The 22705-nt window shown below is 39.4% G+C and overlaps 1 protein-coding gene across 3 annotated transcripts in view; it reads right to left on the bottom strand.

Moving 5' to 3' along the window:
* The window catches only part of DHRSX (dehydrogenase/reductase X-linked), a 412879-nt gene that overhangs the window by 320350 nt on the left and 69824 nt on the right, over nt 1–22705 (bottom strand). For all 3 annotated transcript variants that reach the window (XM_088451655.1, XM_088451654.1, XM_088451656.1), the window contains exon 3: nt 17373–17441. In XM_088451655.1, the coding sequence (XP_088307781.1) occupies nt 17373–17441 (69 nt within the window). The remainder of the gene's footprint in view (nt 1–17372; nt 17442–22705) is intronic.

The raw sequence follows: 22705 nt of genomic DNA on the forward strand, positions 1-22705 counted from the left end.
GTTAATGTACATGAAAGCATGTCTAATAAACTGTGTGTTGAATGCTTTAAAATAACGCCTGTTTATGAGACAATAAGCTAAACTGTAGAAAATGGTATAAAATAAATTGTTTATACAAGAGAGAATCATAGCTATTCATTATAGTGTACATAGTCTCATTTCTTTTTTTTTTTTGACTGAGTAATATTTTTTTAATTTACCTTTTTAAAACATGTAACATATAATACAACATAAAATAAAACATACTGATGCTTGATAGGCATAACATAAAACCAAAGCCCAATATATAGCGCCTAGAGGCACATTGAACCAATATACCTATAGCAATATAAATGTTCTAAATATAGTAGCCTAAAACATTACAACTATAACAATTAAACATAACAATAAGTATAACAATTACTACTGTACTAACTTAACCAAAATAAATATTAACCATGGTGTAAATCTATATAGTTATTATGGGTATCACAACCACTAACACATTAACTATACATTTATTAACCTCAAATATAATAACCACAACATTAATGATTGTAAATATAGTGATCATAAAAATGTACTTTACTGATTATAAGTGCATTGATTATAAATGTGTTTAATACAATTATAATAACTATAAGTGTATTAACTATAGGTGTAATATCATTTTACTAGCTAATTATATAGTTACAATAATAGTGACTATGAATAACTTATAAATTATCATTATTAAACCATATATATTGTGTATGTAAATATAATAGCAACATATATACTAACTATAAATATGACCTCTATATGCTTAATAAACAACCCAATTACAACCAAAATATATAATTCATGAAAACATATATACTTGCAGACATTTAAAACAATTATATTCCCATGTAAAATGTAATAGATATCTCATTTTACAATATACATTTTATGCCTATACATAGCATCAGAGCCGTAACTAGAATTTTTGGTGCCCTGTGCCAGAAAGAGCATTGGCGCTCCTCACCCCCATTTTTCAAATAGGGACATAAGACATGCTCCCGAAAAAGGGGAAGGGCCAGGGAAGAGATAGGGGAGGCCAGGAGCTGTTGGGGATAAAAGAAGAGGAAGCTACAAGTGAGAATGATAATAAACAGAAAATTGACAGGCCCAAACAGCGCCTGCTGCCCTGCAGTGCCCTGTGCAATGGCACAGGTCGCAATACCCTAGTTACGTCCCTGCATAGCATCACTTATATATACAAAAAAAGAAAAGAGAAAAGAGAGAAGCAAAAACATTATTATAACTTCAATACACAAGAAAGCCATTCACTATTACAGGTAGTCTCCCATATCCAAATATTCCGAAATACGGAATTATTTTGGCATGACTGAGACAATGAAACCTTTGATTTTTGATGGTTCAATGTACACAAACTTTGTCTAAGGCACAAATTATTAAAAATATTGTATAAAATTACCTTCAGGCTGTGTGTATAAGGTGTATATGAAACAGAAATTAATTTCATGTATGTACACAAACTTTGTTTGAGCCACAAATTTATTGAAAATATTGTATAAAATTACTTGCAGGCTGTGTGTATAAGGTGTATATAACACATAAATGCATTGTGTGTGTATATTGGGGTTCCATTCCCAAGATATTTCATTATGATATGCAATTATTCCAAAAAACAGAATATTCCGATATCCAAAATACCCCTGGTCCCAAGCATTTTGGATATGGGAGACTCAACCTGTATATACATCTAATAATTGGTAAATGTTCACCTAGAAATTAACTACTATGAAAGCTTCCTTATTTCTTTTTGATGAGGCAAATCTGGACTCCAGCCATCTACCCCAAATCTGATTAAATTTAAAGAGTGTGATAAAGGCTTACAAGGGCCGAGAGTCCGCAAAAATGTCTTTAATAAAGAAGAAATTGAAACAGGGGGTGAATTTGAAAACAAGGCATGTCTCAGCTTCAAATTTGATAGAAATACTCTGATAGTAAATAATACTTCTGTCTAAGCTGATCAAATGAACAAAGAACTGAATTACCATACAACTGACCTATTGTAAAAATGCCCACAGACTGCCAGACTACGTTAGACTGTAAACCAGCCAGTTCGGTCAGTATACTCGGGCTACTCAAGGAAGTATCAGGGTCTTGTATATCATGCCGGAGACCTGCCTTCAAATTTCAATTGCTTGTTTTAATAAGGGCGGGCTAGGTGCAATAATTGTACCTTCTAACAATATTTGCAGAGAAGTAAACCCAGGGTATGACTGAGATACCAAAAGAACATGCAAAGCATCGCTAGACAGGTCCTGAAGCCATATCCGCAGATGTACCATTTGAGCTGCATAATAATAGTATTTAAAATTCGGCAATGCAAGCCCTCTGGCAGATCTAGTCCTAGTAAGAGTATCTAAACTAATACGAGAATAACAATTCGCCCAAACCAGTGAAGAAAGAAGACTATAGTTTCCTAAATATACCAGCAGAAAGAAAAACAGGATAATTTATTTATTTATTAACAGTTTCTTATATAGCGCAGCATATTCCGTTGCGCTTTACAATTGGAAACATTGATAGAACAAAACAGGGTAATAACAGACAGACATAGAGGTAAGATAATGTTGAAGTATGTATAAAAGCTTGGTTACAGGACCATTTTCATTAAATTGAACCGACCCATAACTGTAAAGGGGGAGTCGGCTCCACACCCTAATTTTAACCTTAACATAAAAAATTTTTTAAAAAGGGTTTACACTAAGGGAAACAAAATCACTAGGTGTGTTTGTTATCCAAATACCTAAATATTTAAAACAGTCTACCCAACAAAGAGGAAGAGAGACTAAAGGGATTGCCGAGCAGCCACCTCTAAGTGGCATAATATATGACTTATCCCAGTTAATTTTTAGGCCAGAGTACACTCCAAATAAATCTATGACTTGAAGAGCTGCTGGTAGCCCAATTACATAATTTGATAAAAATTAGTCGTCAGCATACAAAGCCATCCTATCTTCCCTTCCAGCCACTCGCAAACCTATAATGTCTGAATGAGACCGTAGGATACACAAAGTCTCATTTCAGAACTGCGTACAAAACAAGACAGTCTGAAATATAATCAGAAATGGAAACAGAAAGCCTGAGAAACAGATGGAACTTTTTATGTACCCAAGAATCACTGAATATAGATTATATCCTCCACTAGGACAGGGATCAATGTGAACGGCTAATCATTCTTTGTAAATTGTTGGTTAATATCTTATATGTAGGTGCTATATAAACAACTGTTAATAACAAATAACTGTTAAGAAAACTGTTTTAAGAAAAAATAAATGTCATTATAGTGTAGCTGATAGACCCTGAAGAACATGTTCTAGATCATTAACTGACCAATAACAACTGACTCATGTTTCAACAGTGTCTCACACGTGTTAAGATTATTGACATGCCTGATTAGTAATAATTGCCTCTAAAATAAATTACCTTAAACTGTCCCTTCGTTAATCTTAAATCAGAACTATACATGAAAACTAAAACTCTGAATTATGCTGGTCGGTATTTCCGGGTTTTTAGGGTTTAAAACATTTACATGATTCCAGAGAAAATAGAAATTCCTAATTGATCAGTTTGTTTCTAACATATTTCCCATGGTGATTGGGCTGTACCTGGCCTGATAATATCTTCCGAACATAGTAAATAATATACTGTACTGTCACATCCTGGGTTCAGCAGTACACCATAAAGTCACCATGCATTTCAATATTTTGCCATATGTAAACATTTAACAGGAACCCATGAAATGATAATCTTTTGGAACGAAACCTCACAAATCAAAATGAAATATATTACTACCAATACATGTTGTGCTACTGATGCTAGACTAAGGCGTACACAGTCTAAGCTTTAGGGGAAGCAAAGTTGAGTACTGCGAAACCAGAAAATCACATTTTCACATATTCAAACATCTACCCCATCAGAGTTACCACCCTACAAACTCTTAGTTGTTTTTTGCTATAAAATAAGAACCAGGCACCTCTAGAAATAATTGGTGAAAATTGCTTTTAGTGGTGAGTTGTGTCACCCTCACACATTATTGTGGTACAGTATTTGTCTTACTCTTTGCTAATCTGTAATCAGTCAAGAACATTGTCTATTTTTTCCTCCTGCTCCTAAGAGGCCCAGCTTTTTATATGTGACATAAATTGCTATTGATTTTCCTGACTCCAACATACTACACTAGTGATAAAGTCAATGGAGTATCTCAGTGGTCATCAAAGCTGCTTGAAATGGGTGAATCCCAATGATAGTTTTCTGCCTAGGTAATCTGTACAGTCACTCAATGTAGCACTCTTAGCTACTGTATAAACAGACAAGTTATTTCCCTGCTCATAATAATAATAAAAAAATAATTTGATGTTATATTGCTCCAATTACTTATAGTGTTTTACAAATAGCCCTAATTGCCTTAACATCAAAACACACAGAGGGTAAATGGGAGTACTATTCACGAAGCACTTGCTGTTGTTGGATTATTGGTAAACTGCATTCTCATGAATACTTGTAAACTGACAAAATGGCTGCCTTAGCTGTGTGCAAACAAAATGTGCTCTTTACCTAGTACCATAATCGGAGAAGGGCTGTTTGTTTCAGACTGTTGCATGTAATAAATGTTTTTCCATCAAATTCAAAAGCAATATGTGCCAAAAAAAATGTTTTGGCATTCACAAATAAACGTGTAAAGGTGTCCATAACAAGGGTTAGGTAGGGGATACCAGTGCTCAGGATCCCAGCAGTCAGAATCTGATGCTGGTATCCCAACAGGGTTAAAATACCGACAACGGCTGGTAAGTACCCTAATTGCAACACTAACACCTAAATCTCACCTACCCCCTGGTGCCTAATCCTAACTCTCCCCCTGGTGCCTAATCCTAACTCTCCCCCCAGTGCCTAACCCTAATGCCTAACCCTAACTCCTAATTTTAACCCTAACCCACCCCCTAACCCTACTACTTACTATCGGAATGCTGGCGGTCAAGATGCCAACACCTAGATACTGGTGCCGGCATTCTGAGCGTCGTTATCCAAACAGCCGGCATTTCAACTACCTCCCCATAACAGAGCTTAAACATCTATATTTTAGGAATGCTCGCATTAAGGACACACAGTAGATGCACAGCAGACAAACTCTTGGCTGTGCCCTAGTGTATAGGAAAGGGTCCTAGACTGCACACCCTGAATATATATAATGGGAGGTGCTACCTGTTGAGACTATTAATGCAGGCACAGAAAAAGACAAATCACAGGTGCACCCCTTATTAGTGCATAATCTATTTATATATAATTAGTCATTTGGAGTTGTGCACCTGTGATTTGTCTTTTTCTGTGCCTGCATTAATTTGACCCAGGGAGCGTGTTCTGGGCCTTCCATTGGATGGATTTGGACGACAGCACGTAATAAGACTTAATAAACTTTAGATATAAACCTGGGCAACACCAGGTACTTCAGCTATGTATATAGCAGTGACCAAACAGACCAATGAATTATATATATATACTGCACAGAAAATCACAGACGGCACTCGGAGACTGGTGAAAAAACGTAATACCCTCAGCCGAGGGACTTTTAATCGGTCGACGTTTCGGGGTCTTTATACCCCTTCCTCAGGACAACATAATGTTGTCCTGAGGAAGGGGTATAAAGACCCCGAAACATCCCTCGGCTGAGGGTATTACGTTTTTTCACCAGTTTCCGAGTGCCGTCTGTGATTTTCTGTGCAGTGTGAAGTGGGGGTGCTGTCCTCCTGGAGGGCACCGGAGCACGGTTTGGACTGTGTGTCCAGTTGACACTGTGTGAAGGAGTGCCAGAGCGCTGTATATAAATATATTTGACCAATAGCACTTAAACATTGTATTTACCATAGCAGTCTCAGTTAGTGAACTGAAGTACGAGTGCACTGCCTGTCTCTGAATGCATGGTGATGGGGGGGTGGTCGGCGAAACGCAGGCGTGTCAGTGGGTTTGTACGTCATTGCAGGGGCCTGCATAAATTAGGCACTGCAATGCCATACGCAGCTTGAGTACTCACTGCATGCGATGAGGTTAGCAATTCCTGACTAAGGCCAGACCTTGTGCAAGTGTGCATGAGGCTGTGATTGTACTTGATGTTACGAATGGTTTCGCAGTCTTGCTATGTATTACGGATGTGTGTAAGGTACGGTGGGCGTCCTTATGTTGTGCTGCAATGGCATAGCTATCGAAGTGGATTAGCATATCATCGCAGTGTGACTGTGTGCGTAATTGCTATTGCATTTGCAATCCGTACTGAATCAGGCCCTAAGTGAGCATTGTGCAAATAAGTGCTTCACACATCTAGTTTGCCTGATTCATTCTGTCTTGTCATACATTAAATTGTATAGTATTCTGTAGTAGGGTTAATCAGCCAGTGAATGAACACTACCAGTGAATGAACATTTTTAGGTTTAATACAGTAATATAAAATTTCACTGCATACAATCTCAGATTTGATCTATTGATTATGTTTTATTGATATAAGTCATATGGGTATATTTACTAAAGTACGGGGTTTTAGAAGTAATGATGTTGTCCATAGCAACCAATCAGATTCTACCTAACATTTATCTAGCGCCTTCTGATTGGTTGCTATGGGCAACATCTCCATTTCTGAAAACCTGCACTTTAGTAAATATACCCCATAGTATTTATTTAATGGATTTATCTGTTCCTTTGCTAGCATTGTGTGTTCATTCATTATTAATTTCTACACCTCTCTTGTTTTTTGGTTGTAAAATTCTAACTATTAAACCATATATATATTTTAAATATATATATATATATATATATATATATATATATATAGTAATAATGATATCACATGTCTCAAAATAGTTTTTATGTTGCATCTTCTTCATTCACCATCCCCTTAAATATGAGAATTTCCTTAACAGTTAATTCACTGGATGATTCATCCCATAATCTGAAAACCTCCGTAATGGAATCCAATGATTTGTGTCACTTCCACTTTCAATTTGCAAAAATCTCAAAAAAACTTTTTACACGTTGTCATTATGGGGTATTGTGTGGAGAACTTTGAGGACAAAATTTAGTTTATTCCATTTTGGAATAAGGCTGTAACATAACAAAATGTGGAGATAGTGAAGCGCTGTGAATACTTTCCGGATGCACTGTATCTAAATTAGAAATAAGGGATACAAGGTTGATAGAAAGTTGCATATAGAGAATGCAACTTATAGAAATAAACATATGTTGTAAATCTTACAAGATGGCCGAATGTCAGTTAAATAACTTGTTGACAGTCTAAGGTCTTTCATAAAACTTATTTACCAGATTCTATGAGTACGTCATTTTAGAAAGCAGACTTATGGCATTTGATCTATAAAGCAATTATTAATTAATAAGTAATACAAGTCTTGTGTGATTAATGAAGGTGAAAGGTGAAATAGCAATAGCATCTGTATAAACAGGGCCGGTTGTGCCGGCACGGTACACTGCGCCCCTGCTATTGGGGGGTGTGGCCTCATTACCGTAGGCCATGCCCCCTAAGAGACATTATTTGGAGGCGTGCCCGCCTGGCACGCCTCCAAATAACGTCAGGCTGGGGGTAAAGCCCAGCCCTCCGTCACTGGCTGAGCTGCATCCATTCACACTCCGGGGGACTGGCATCGCCGCACAGCTGCGGCGGTGGGGGTCCCCAACCTCCCGATTTCACCACCTGCGGGCCACTTTGGCCCACGGGTGGAACAGTGGGACAGTACTGTCCCTCTGAAATTGGGATGTTGGGGAGGGGTGCGCCCTCTATGGGTGGCGCCCCTGTTCGACTGCACTGGTCGAACAGCCCTAGAGCCGGCCCTGTGTATAAAAGATCTGATTTTTATTCCAAGAAGTATATGAATTATAAGTATATTAATTATATTAAAATATATTTCCAAATTCTCTTTAAAGATGGCCGACAGGGCTGTAATGTAAGTTCGGACAGGGTTTTAAGGTTTTGCTGAGTGTAATCAACAGGCAAAAATTGGAAAAAAGACTGCGCTAATATACAGACATGGACATATAAAAAGTTAATTTAATACAATACAATGAAGTACATATACCAATAAAAATATAGCAATGAACAAAGACAATGAATAATTAATAATAACAAAATAAATAAATCACAATAATAAAAAAATGGATAGAATGTTCTTGATACATTATATAATGTAATAATCCCAGTGTACTGTGTCCCGAAAATGAATCAAAAGTCTGTGGTTTTTGTGCAAAAACTTGCGCACGTCTTCTCCTGGAAGTGCATGGAAACATTGGTACATTGAGCACCATCGCATTTGATCGCAGCGCTTGAGGTTGACTATACCCTGCCGCATCCACTGCGATCACTTCAGAGTGAAATCCCACCAAGTGATGTGTACTATGACGCTGATTTTTAATTATGTACGCCTCTGAAATGGCATTGAAACACTCAGGCACGCCTGCGTTCGCACCTCCACTCCCCCGTTACCAGTAGCCAGCCCCTATCACCACCCACAAACGGCTTCTCCTGTCACTCACTCTGCTGGGCTGTCTATGCGCAGTGAGCGAACGCATCCCGATCTCTTGCACTGGTTTGCACATTCCGATGCGTACGCATGCGCAGAAAGCGACTACCGGCCAGCTGCGAGCGTTCGCATCATAGCGAACGGGTCTGAATTAGCTCCTTAGGTTATCTGTATGTGGTGTTCCCTGTGCAACCAGCAGTGAGTGGGCAACTGTAATCCCCCTTAAATCTAAGGGTAGGAGCCGCCACTGCTCCTAACCATTCTGATTTGGGGGGACGGTTCTTAATTTTGTGGGCACGACAGACCACCCTTGATTATTATATAGATACTGCTCAGAGTTTCATCTTTGCACAGACTTGTTTTCTGTATAATAAATAATTTTAAAAACAATAAGCTTTAAATAAACTCTACACACGATTGCATATTTTCACGAGCTATGCAGCTAGGACTTTTTATAGTCATCAACTGAATGGGCTCAGTGAGTCACTTACAATCAAGTCACTGAAAAGCTTTTCAAAGCACACGTATTGTTCTCCATCTCAAAAGAGCAATCCACTCTCAGCAATATGCAGGCATTTTTACACTGGAACAATATATATATATAAGTGCATGTCCAAAAGCCTAGAAATACGCTTTTATTTCCATGAATGTATTTTGCCAGTATATGAAACCAAAATATTTTTTTTCAATATATTGAATGCCTTCATAATGACAACTGTAATAAAGAGTTATTTGTAAAAGATAATGTGGCAGAATCTATCAAGCTCCAAAATATTATATTTTCAAAACTTGTGGGAAGGAGTCCCGGGTCGCGAAGAGGGATCCTTCACCCTGTTTGGTGGATTACATTACATCTTCTCCTTGTTGATCAGTTACCTGTTTTTATAATTTTGCATTTTTTTGTATTTATGAGTACTGTTCTATAACCTTTTAAGTGATAATAAAACTGCTGGAACATTTTTAAGCCCGCTTGTGACTATACACTTCATACACTTTCTAATCCTCCTCCGGTCCCTATGGGATATGAGGAATAGAGAGAAAAAGTCATCAGGAGAATAAGGGGAAGTGACCAGAATAAGATACCGTTATGAATAAGTCTTCTCGCTTTTCAGCGTGAGCTGGGGTACGCCCACTTTTTTGTTCCCAATTACCTATTCAAGGGGGTGACTATTTTGATTGCTTGCACGTCGGGGATAAGGACACCGTGATCCGTGATTAAAGATACCTTTACATGAGGAAACCGAAACAGTATTATGTGAGTGTGGTACTATTACCTATATGCCACATAAAGGGGAAGGATCAAGTCACGAATGTCCTATTACATCAGGGGATTTTAAGTTATATATCATGTTGTGACATATTACACCATTGGTCTCCTTTCTTGTTTTTTTCTCTCCCCCAAATTTTGAAAGAACATCGGACAGAGGAAGGATACCTATTGGGAAGAAACCTGTGTTTTTCATATGGACAGGTTACATAGTGGACTCTATTTAGACGAAAGAATATCGATGACATTGGAACTCTCACCCCCTATGTGGTATTATTGGACTGTATTTGTTGATTGATCATCTGTATTATTTATATTATTGTACTGGAGTGTTGCTAGTGGTAGTGCACAGTAGTGGGTATTGTTTATTTCCTTTAGATCTTATATGACAGTCTGCCAGAAACTGTTCTCATTGAGGCAATATATAAAAAAGAATTGGGAAGTTACTCACTTTCCAAGTGCCAGTACTGTATGGACACAGCACACCTGTATTACGTTCCAGTATATATTCCTCAATTAGGACAGCTTCTGGCAAACTGTCATATAAGATCTGATTAATATGAGGTCCTGGACTGTATTTTTATAGACTCTATTACAGGTTGAGTCTCCCATATCTAAATATTCCGAAATACGGAATATTCCGAAATACAGAATTTTTTTGGCTTGACTGAGATAATGAAACCTTTGATTTTTGATGGTTCAATGTACAAAAACTTTGTCTAAGACACAAATTATTAAAAATATTGTATAAAATTACCTTCAGGCTGTGTGGGGTGTATATGAAACATAAATTAATTTTATGTATGTACACAAACTTTGTTTGAGCCACAAAATTATTGAAAATATTGTATAAAATTACCTGCAGGCTGTGTGTATATTAGGTGTATATAACACATAAATGCATTCTGTGTGTATATTTGGGTCCCATTCCCAAGATATTTCATTATGATTTGCAAATATTACAAAATACGGAATATTACGTTATCCAAAATACCCCTGGTCCCAAACATTTTGGATATCGGAGACTCAACCTGTACCTTATTTTCTTGATGTGAGGTAGAAGAGATGATGAATCTCTGATATGTTTGATGTATAGTGCTTGGAGCAAATTATAAGCACTGAATTTGAATATATTTTATATTACATGATATATTCTGTATAATTGTGTTATTAAAAGTATATATATTTATACTACTTGGGTCTTTTTCAAACAAGCGCTCCATCTATTTTGTTTGTTAATGATCTGAAGCTGATGGTTCACTGATTGTGATTAGAGGCTGACAGTTCACTCATAGGGCTCTATTTATTAACATTATTTTTACTAAAATATAGTGAAAAAGGGTGTTTTCGCACCATTTTCACATTATTTTAGTATCACCTAAAGTTAATAAAGGGCAATTGGGGGCCGGGGCCTAGTGACGGGGGCGGGGCTTAATTACGGCCGGTCGGCACATGCGCGGGCACTTGTCACTGTATTTTCGCAAAAAATACTGTGATAGGTGTGCGAGGGGATTCGCAGGGACAGAACTTTATCGCAAGATCTGTCCCTGCAAGGGATTTTTAGTAAATCCCTGTGATATTGCCTGAATTCGCAATGTGAATTCAGTCGGTAGTATCACACTACAATCTGCATTCAAAATGCGGATTGTAGTAAATAGAGCCCATAGTGATCAGAGATTGACAGTTCACTGTTATACCCCTTTTACACCAGAGCAAAAATCTGGGTGGAAAAAAGGTATTAGTGATCAGGGGCTGACGATTCACTGATAGTGACCGGGGCTGACTGTTCATTGTTAGTGATCAGGGGCTGACAGTTCACTAATAAAATGAAAAAGGAAGGGAAAAAAAAAAAAGGTGATTTGGGGGTAATTTGAAGCCAATTTAAATGGAAAAAAAAATCACAAAAAGCAATAATTTTTCACTTAAATAAATATTTTCATTAAATTTGGGGTGCATATGAAAAGGTTGATTTGGGGGTAATTTGAGGTAATTTTTTTCACCCCAATAATGATATATAAAAACGGAGACGCAAGATTTTAGAAATATTTGCATCCAATTGAATATACCCCAATATCTTTTTTTATTACTGTGTACTGCAACTGTGTAACAAAATGTACCTCTCTCCACTCTCTCATACATTTAGAATCCTTTGAGGAGACACCAGCAGGAAGAGAGGGGTGTCATTCCTGTTAGGATCGCTGTTGCTGGGGAGAGACAGCTGGCTCCAGTAATGCTGGGTACACACTGGCCAACATGTCGGCAGTTCAATTGAATGCCCGATATGAACGGCCAGTGTGTACCAGTGATACGTCTGTGAACAACGTCGTTCACAGACATATGCTATACAGTCGATGCCCAATATACCTACAGATATATTGGTGCATCGTGCTGTATGTACCGGCGGTCAGACGACCTCCCATACACTTGCTGCACGGGTCGGCAGTAAATGACAGCTCAACTGGGTGGGTGCATGTAAATGCCCGCCCAGTTGTGACGTCAATCACAACGAATCGAGCAGTCTCTATGCACAACATATGTTCTGTACAGTCTGCAGATACAGTATATCTGCAGATCAGTCGATATGCAAATATATCATACCCACCTAAAGCCATAGGTGAGCAATGTTATGGCCATTTGTACCTGGCTGGGTACAGAAGAGTGACTGGAGCACGGAGAAGCAGAACCTGCAGTAGACCCACTGAGATCGCTAGCTGCCGGATTATATGCTCTGGAAGCTGCGATGATCTACTACTTCTACAGAAGGCCTGGTGCATTGTAAGTTACTACCGGAGGAGCAGTAGATTCCAGGAGACCCAGTGATTTTGGCATCTTCTGGACGATTCGCTTCCAGCAGCTGGCGGTGGGACTGGTCAAAACAGGAAACTCCAATGAGATAACCAGAAAGGCATCCGAGTGTAAAAGCAAGTCACTGACAAGAATGCATCTGTACAGAGCAAACTGAAAAATATGCATATACACCAGTGGTTCCCATATTGTGGCACCCTGGAGTTCCTCGGACACTTGTAGTGGTGCCTCAGGTTGGTGGTCCAGCACAAAATCAAATTATTTATGGTCAATGTAAGAGGCAAAAACATAAAATATGTGGTCAAACAGAAGCGCATCCCCATCCACCATCACACAACCGAAGCTTAGGATGACAGGTAAGCACAATTTACTTAATCATTTTTTTTCTGAATTCTCCATAACAAACTTTCGACTTACTCTAGGGCGCCATGATTCAAGAAAGTTTGGGCACCACTAACACACACATTTAGAACCTATAATAAGCATGCAACCCAGCTCACTTTACGAAACCCTATAAAATTGCTGGCTATTAAATTTTTTCATGATTTGAACAATTCCATTTACAGTAGTATGCTTTGTGCAAAAGGCAAATGTCTGTAATTGCTAAAGATGAGCATATGATGCTTGAGTGACCCCACAAGTCCTATAAGTAAATAATCCAAACAATAATATCTTCCTCTTTTATTCTCAACCAGCATGACAGGTTCATCATCAGTGTTTCCAATAGAAAGTGGGACTGATAATTGTTCAGGTTCCATGGAAAAACACCCTTCATTGTCTCATTCAGTGAACACCCAAATTGTTGTTTCTACAGCTGCTTTAATTAAAATACTAAGGAATTAATTCTGCTATCTAAGATGTAAATACTGTAGGTTGTGTAGCAAACAAGGTCACCCAGCTAGTCGATCAATGAATTATTAATGAATCAATTAAAGGTTATATCTTCTTCATAATCTAGATAGTCAACATAATATAAATTAACTTGTGTTGCAGAAAGAAAATCTATTTGCATTACAGAATCTCTGTAATATGTCTGATTAGTCAGAAAAAGTTTCACTACAAGTTTTTAATGTCCTTGCATAAGTATCCTTTGGATCACAAGGTATAGCGAATAGGGATTTATTTCACTGCATTGTCTTGTATTTCTAGTTTTTTTGTTCGATGCATTTCCCTGATTGAACAGTGTTGCAGAAAATACTGAAGTTATTAAAATAGTGATAACAACAATAATAATGAATATTCACCTCCTACAATCCATTTACGCATAAAGTTGGTGAATTACTAACTACATATGGGTCGATCCTGCTGCTCTAGAAATGCTGAGAAAGACTTGGGTTGCAAATTCAGAACAAATCTGGCAATTTGGAGTAAGGGCCAAGTGGCGTCCTTTTAGTGGTGCTGGAACATGACCATCCATCGGGAATGTTCCAGCCGCACCATCCTAAAAGCCCAATAATGATCCTAAGTGTTATAACCCTTACCCTAACCCTCCCCCTAACCCACCTTTCCCGAAGCCCAACCCTAACCCTCCTTCCCAACCGCAGCCCAACCTTAACCCTCCCCCTAGTGCCTAAACCTAGCCCTAATATCGTCAGGATATCAATGGTCAGGATACTGGAGCCTGGATTGACCACTGTCAGGATTTCAGAGCTGGGATTCTGACTAACGGCATCCTGACCACCTGGATACTGACTACATCCACATAAAATCAAGCATACAACCAAGCAATCTAAATAGTCATAAATTAGAATGAGTCTAACTGAAGTGCACTGTGACTTTCAATGCGGCAAGGTTATAGGATGCCACTTTTCCAGCAATTCAGTTCATCAACTTTCTGTCCTGCTAGCGATGTACCAGTCAATAGTAAGTGCTGTTATTGTGTAGTGAAAAGGTCTTGAAACATAATGAGTTAAACTGCCAGTCGGCAGGCCACACAAACTCACAAACGGGACTTTTGTGTGCTAAAGTGTGTAAAAATATTCTGTCTTCGGTTGCAGTGCTCATAATTGGAGAACCAAATTCCTTCTTGAAGCAATGTCAGCACAAGGACTATTCATTGGAGGCTTCAAGGATTGAGTTTCCATGGCCGAGCAATTGCACACAAGCTCCATAACATAATGGACAAGGCCTAACGTCAACTGGAATGGTGGAAAGTGCACTGCTTCTGGACTCCGGAGCAGTGTAAAAGCGTTGCCTGGAATTACATACGAATGCTTCACAACCTGGAAGAAGAATGTAGGATTGGCAGATGCCAAGAGAATGTGTTTTGCCAACTGTAAAATTTAGTGGATCGGGAATAATGGTTTGGACGGGGTCCCTAAGTTCAACTGAAGATAATTCTTATGTTATATAGAATGTTGTGCTTCCAACTTTGTGGCAACAATTTCAGCGTGAAAATACCACCATGCACAGAACAAGGTTCACCAAGACATGATTTGCTGTGTTTGGTGGGGAAGAACTTCCCTGGCCTGCACAGTGCCTTGACCTCAACCCAATTGTATTGGATGAATTTGGATGAATTGAAATGCTGACCATGAGCCTGGAATTTTCGACCCAACATTACAGCATGACTTCACTAATGCTCATTTGTCCATGTTCCAAAATCTAATGGAAAGTTTTCCCAGAACAGTAGAGGCTGATATGGCAAAATGGGGACCAATTCCATAGTAATGCCCATGGTTTTGGAATAAGAGGTACAATAAGGACGTACAAGTGTGATGTTCAGGTGTCCATACATCTTTGGGCTACGTGCACTAGATTGTAAACACTCCTGAGCAAGGCCCTACCCACCCCCTGATTTCATGTTTGCACTCATTTTGGATGATGCAGAGTGAGAACTACACCAGTCTCCGTAGTGTATCTTGAACGTTTTTACCAATTACATGCTTGCAAAGTGAATGCATGCATAAGAGTAACTGCAGACTTGGTCGCACCTTATGTACACCTGCATCTGAAGAGCAGAAACGGAGAAGGGAAGGAGTGTTCTAGCATAGGCTGCGTACAGTAAAGACATTTTTATGTAAATGCACCTTATATGTTCATGTAGAAACAAGCATTAACGTTAGGAGGCGTATCTTTTGCACCTGCATTAGGGCAGTTGAAAATACTCACTGATGATGATAACTTGGTCATTCTTGACCTATAAAAATGTGCAACTGAGAACCATTGCCAGGGCTTGCTCGAGGCATGTTTGACCAGTGTGGTCGAACAGGGGCACCACTCCATAGAGGGCGCACCCTTCCCAACCATTCCCGATATCAGTGGGACAGTCCCGTTTTTCGGGCACTGCCACGTAGTTCCACCCATGGAACGAAGTGTCCCGCAGGCGGTTGGGAGGTTGGGCACCTCCACAGCTGTGCGGCGGTGGCCGGCCCCAGAGAAGAGGATTAGATGCCGCGCGCAATCAGTGCAGGAAGAGGGCTGGGGGCAGCCCAGCTACTGACGTAGTGCTGGGCTTGCCCCCAGCCTGATGTTAAAGGGAGGCGTGCCATACAGACACGCCCCCATATAACGTAATTTAGGGGGTGTGGCCTATGACAAATACGTCGCACCCCCATTTTTGGTTGCTGGTGGGGGTGCGACGTATTTGTCATAGGCCACAGGGGGTAAGGAGTGACCAATTATTGTTCTGCACAGGTCGCGGCTCCCCCTGGAGCCAGCCCTGCCCACTGCCAAATATGGACTTTACAAAAGAAAAGCTTAGAACATTTATTTATGAGCCTTGGACAATTTAGAAGTGGTGGACGAGCGCTCAGTTACCCCTTATCAACTATTAGAATTTTAATATGTACGGTATGTAGGTAAGATATAAGCTACCTTATACAAAATTTATGGCATCAAACTGTATTCTCCAGCGTGAACAAAGAAGCAAGCAGTGAACAATGAAGACTCTATAAGCCTATGAAGAGTAATTCAGTAACATGAAGAAAATATGGTGTTCGGGACATTTCTATGGCATTTATAATTTTTTTTACATTTTTTATTTTATTTATATAATGCTTTCTTACACGCTTTGCAGTTTTAGGGATCAACCATTTATTGTATCACATACCCCAACATACCTCTGTAAGACAGGGTTTTATCCCCCAATTGTTTATTATTAATAATAATAATAATAATAATGTTTATTTATATAGCATTTTTCTGCAAAATGACTAAAAGCACTTTATATTTGCACGAACTAAACCATATTACAGAAAAGGCAGCCATCTTCGGCACCCCGCAATACTGTAGTTACAGTGGGTTAATACAAAAATATTAGAACAAGATGCAATATACCTGCAGAATCATCAGTTCCACAGAGTGTTCATACTACACACAAAAGTACCAGGCTAGGCAGAATCTTAGGTGCACTACAGAGGTTACATTGGGTGGGATAAGTAATACACAGTTACATTTTGGGGAGATGCAAAGTATAAAATACAAAATACGAACCATGATTCATAGGGTTGCATAAACATTGGTTTGATTGTTACAATCTAAACAGACCCAATCGTACAGCTATAGTATTTCCATTTCATGATTACTAGAACATCAGTACAGCCTAAATGCAAATGGAGTTCTAGAATATAGAAAAGAATGAAAATGTTTATTCATGTCTTATCTAGTCAACTTAGATTTCAGCTGACAAAGAAAATTCAAGATGCAACACAAATATTAGTCTTATGGTCCGCTAAGCAGTCTTACTAATACAGAGCCGGCACCAGTAGCTCTCAGGCTGTCATGGTATTGACTTTATATAAAATACATACCTTTATTATTCTTGGTGTCTTCTTGTATTCGTCTCACCGCTTCATTGCCATCAGTTTCATTGTTTCCAGCTGTAATGGAAGAGGCAACCGTTTATTTCCTGAATTACAATGAAATGCTCACGATTGCTGCATAATTCTGTTTATGTTTTAGACAAAACATAATTCTTGTTGTGGATTTGATTCAAAATGTAGGTTTTACAAATAGTACAGAGCTACACACACAGTATTATTCATACAGTGCATGCTACTCTATCATATGTAAGATGCATTTTATAGTAAATGGTAATTAAAGCTCAAATGAAACCCATCAATCAAAATGTAACCTCATGATATAAATGTAGAGGCTTAGAGGTTGATGGAAATACTAATAATACAAACAAACAAGCTGACAGGAGCTCTTCAATCATGTTTTTGCTGAACAACCTATTATCATGCTTTAGTGATGCGCCCATTTAACAGAAAACTTTTTTGCATCTAAAAGGTGGGTACACACTATAGCGATATATCTGCATATCGAGTTTTCTGCAGATAATGGTCGTTCATACACACCGAACGGCCATCATCTGCATGATGCAGTGGGTCGGGCCGGAATGGGCTCGTGGTTCCTCCCCCCCCCACGGCGCCCCTGTGTACGGCGATCGGTTGATCGCCCGTACACACTTGCCGATGGACAGCTATGTCTGCAGACAAACACTACCATTCAAAAGTTTGGGGTCACCCAATTTTGTGTTTTACATGAAAACTGACTTTTATTTATCAAATCAGTTGCAAAATGAATAGAACTTATAGTCAAGACTTTGGCAAGGTTAGAAATAATGATTTTTATTTGAAATAATAATTTTGTCTTTCAAACTTTGCTTTCGTCAAAGAATGCTCCTTTTGCAGCAATTACAGAATTGCAGACCTTTGGCATTCTAGCTGTTAATTTGTTGAGGTAATCTGAAGATATTTCATCCCACAAGTTGGATTGGCTTGATGGGCACTTCTTGTGGACCATATGGGTCAAGCTGCTCCCACAACAGCTCAATGGGGTTGAGATCTGGTGACTGCGCTGGCCACTCCATTACAGACAGAATACCAGCTGCCTGCTTCGTCCCTAAATAGTTCTTGCATAATTTGGAGGTGTGCTTTGGGTCATTGTCCTGTTGGAGGAGGAAATTGGCTCCAATCAAGCACTGTCCACAGGGTATGGCATGGCAAAATGGAGTGATAGCCTTCCTTATTCAAAACCCACTTTACCAGCACCAAAGCAGCCCCAGACCATCACATTACATCCACCATGCTTGACAGATGGTGTCAGGCACTCTTCCAGCATCTTTTCACTTGTTCTGCGTCTCACAAATGTTCTTCTGTGTGATCCAAACACCTCAAACTTCGATTCGTCTGTCCATAACACTTTTATCCAATCTTCCTCTGTCCAATGTCTGTCTTCTTTTGCCCATATTAATTTTTTACTTTTATTGGCCAGTCTCAGATATGGCTTTTTCTTTGCCACTCTGCCTAGAACGCCAGCATCCCGGAGTCGCCTCTTCACTGTAGACGTTGGCACTGGCGTTTTGCGGGTACCATTTAATGAAGCTGCCAGTTGAGGACTTTTGAGGCGTCTATTTCCCAAACTAGAGACTCTAATGTACTTGTCTTCTTGCACAGTTGTGCACCGGGACCTCCCACTTCTCTTTCTACTCTGGTTAGAGCCTGTTTGTGCTGTTCTCTGAAGGGAGTAGTACACACCATTGTAGGAAATGTTCAGTTTCTTGGCAAGTTCTCACATGGAATAGCCTTAATTTCTAAGAATAAGAATAGACTGTCGAGTTTTACATGAAAGTTCTCTTTTTCTGGCCATTTGGAGAGTATACTCGAACCTACAAATGTGATGCTCCAGATATGCAACTAGCTCAAAGGAAGGCCACTTTTATAGCTTCTATAATGAGCAAACCCATTTTCAGCTGTGCTAACATAAATGCACAAGGGTTTTCAAGGGTTTTCTATTCATCCATTAGTCTTCTAACGCGCTTAGCAAACACAATGTACCATTAGAACACTGTAGTGATGGTTGCTGGAAATGGGCCTCTATACACCTATGTAGATATTTCTTTAAAAAACAGATGTTTGCAGCTAGTATAGTCATTTACCACATTAACAATGTATAGAGTGTATTTCTGATTAATTTAATGTTATCTTCATTGAAAAAAACGTCTTTTCTTTCAAAAATAAGGACATTTCTAAGTGACCCCAAACTCTTGAACGACAGTGTATCTGTTCATTGGCTGTGCAGCACAGCCAATGCGATATGTCTGTGAAGTTTGCTCACAGACATATCGTCTGTACACACTGGCCTGACGGGGGCACGATATATTGGCCGAACAATTGATCAGTCAATATATATCGGCCAGTGTGTACCCAGCATAAGTCTACATGAGTGATTTTATATTGTTATTCTTGTGGCCGATAAGGCTCTTTTGGTGGAATGAATGCTTATATAGTAAGAGGTATGGACATTATATACTGTAGCGTAATAAAAAAGGAACAAATTAGAGAAAAATTTCCTTTTCTATAGTCATCTCCTACTTACTTTTACACAATAATACTTTCCCAAATATTTTCACCAACAATGTAATCAGTTCTCATATACATAATATGAGCACTTTACATTAAAGTTTATACCGCTATTAGGTCTAAGGGCAAAGGTATATATTAATTTTATATAATTTTTATAACATTAATAAGTAGTTTCAATATATATTATAATATAAAACTCTCAGAATATTTTACTTTTTCACATGAGCATCCCATGTACCCAAATCCATATGGCAGAAGTAAATGGTTATTGCACCATGGGTTTAAACACAAATATTAGGGACTGGCTCTCGTTACAAGTGACATCATGTATCTCAGCTCAGACTTATGTGAACAGTAAAGATAAAGGTATACTACCGGAGTTGATGTACATGGAGTACTAACCCAGTTTGCTCAGTCGAGCATGCGCAGGTTCACATTTAAACATTTTCGAGTATGTTTGTCCTATTTTTAGTCGGACAGATCTTTGCCGAATCTGTCTTTCCGTGATATGGGTATTCTGAGTCTGGAACTGGGCGTCGATAATGCGATTACGCTGAACTGTTTTGTCTTGTGGGAGTGTTGTGGGCCTGTAGCTAGAGTTCCGTACTATTCTGAGTCGTGCATATAGGGACGGGTGGCCAGTTTGTGACGGATCTCCTGCACCTTGCATGGGGCTGGTGCAAGGGCAAATACAAGTTATGTTGGATGTGGCTTTGGACACAAAAACAGTGGGATGGAGAGTTTTTCCGCCATACGGATCATCCATTAGTCCTACAGAAACTTTAATTTGCATAAGGTAGTAATAGAGGCTTCCGTGACTCCCTCATATACAACCACTCAAATTCAAGCCCTTAGTGCAAAGGTTCTTAAACTCTGGGCCTGATTCAGAGCCGCTCGTAAGCGGCCGCTCGTTCGCTCTGAGCGATGTTCGCACAACTGCGCATGCGTATGGTTCGCAATGCGCATGTGCAAACCAGTCATTGCGGTCGGAAATCGTGCACTCGTAAAACAACGAGGGGCTGCTAATTTGATTGACAGAATGTACCGTTTGTGGGTGGTAACAGGGGAAGATGCTTGAAAACGGGGGAGTGGAGATCCGAACGCAAGCGTGCCTAACGGTCAAAAGGGCGTTTACTGGGAGTGCATAATTAGTAAAGGAGCGTCATCGACCATGTCACTTGGTTGTCTTTTAGCCTGAACTGCTCGCAGTGATAGCGGGAAGAAAATCCTACCACAAGCACTGCGAGCAGTTCAGATGCCTTTCGATGTTCCCGATTAATCTAATAAATAACGGAGATGACGTGTGATGCGAACGGCAAAGGGGCGTCTTTAAAAAATAGCGAGTGCATTTTTCGGAAGTTCGCTCAGACATAGAGGCGTCAACACACCGCAAAGAACGAGCGCTCAATTTAAATATCCGGCCCCTTTTTAAGAACGAGCGTCCGCAAATGGCATCCGGGTCCGAATCAGGCCCTCTGTCCTCATGGCACCCTAGCAGTCCAGGTTTTAAGGATAACCATGCTTGACCACAGGGGACTTAATTAGTACCTCAGTCAGTTTGATTTAACCACCTGTGCTCAACCATGGATAATTTCTAAAACCTGAACTGTTGAGGTGCCTTGAGGACAATGTTTGGGAACCTCTGCCATAGTGTTTAATTTATCAGCGCCACTTCTGCCCTATTGTGATTATACTGGGCCTGATTTACAGTTGGACAAGGTTTGGCGCTATGCGCATGTGCACTACTTAAACTTATGAGCAGAGTACATCTTATACTTTGATCACGTGCGCTTGGAGTGGTAGCTCATTAGCCTTTGCATGTAAGGTCATGGTGCATCAAGACAACCATGCACCTTTTAGGATATGTATACTTGTGTCTACCATAGGCCTGTGCTGCATACTGTACTTGCACTGCATTTAACTTTACACTAGATTTAAAGTTGTACTTACCTTAAGATACCTGCAATTAAAGATGTAGGAATGCAAGTGTACAGATTAGCATGTTTAGTTTTATCTCTAAACTAGTAGTGTAGGATCTGTCTTACAAAGGGTCCAAGACCACACACACTTCACTCCTGCCCCCAAGAGGGGAGGGGAGCACCTCAGCTCCCTCTGTGCATGTCGGAGACCTGATAACCATCCTCATCAATTATTACTTAGATCTGGCTCATTGCCTTCACCTTTTCTACTGTTCTTCCCAGAGATACCTGGCAATGTGGCACTGCTAAGAAAATAGCTGGGTAGGGACAAGAAGGGGTGAATAGACGATAGCTACTTTAATAATAATGATAATAATAATAATAATAATCTACTTATAGCTCCACCCCAAGTCCCGCCTATACCTCCCATGGCTGTATACTTGTCAATTCATGGTGGGTCCTCCATCCTCTCCAGCTAGGCTAGGGTCGGCCCCTTCACAGGAACCGTTGGAGGGGCGGCGTTGATGTATGTGGGAGATGGGACAGACTTTTGGAGATTATTAAACAGATTTAATACTTTATTTATACATTTTTTAAACGCTATTTTATGCACAATCCTAACAAAATAAACACACAATTAAATTCTAGTTTTAAACTGTTACTCATTTTATCTCACTCAAAACTATCTCTTCTGCCCATACAAAGTTACCGTTGGGATAGAAATAATTTTACTTTAACGGTTGACTACACCTAGGCCGTTATTTGTACCCAACCCTCTTCTGCCTCTACATACAGAACTGTGGAAGTGTCCCATAGCAGAAGTCACCATAATTTAAGATTACTAACCTCTGCCAG

The sequence above is a fragment of the Taudactylus pleione genome, unplaced genomic scaffold (genome assembly GCF_031769625.1).
Source record: "Taudactylus pleione unplaced genomic scaffold, aTauple2 ptg000026l, whole genome shotgun sequence".
In the NCBI taxonomy this organism is placed as follows: Eukaryota; Metazoa; Chordata; class Amphibia; order Anura; family Myobatrachidae; genus Taudactylus; species Taudactylus pleione.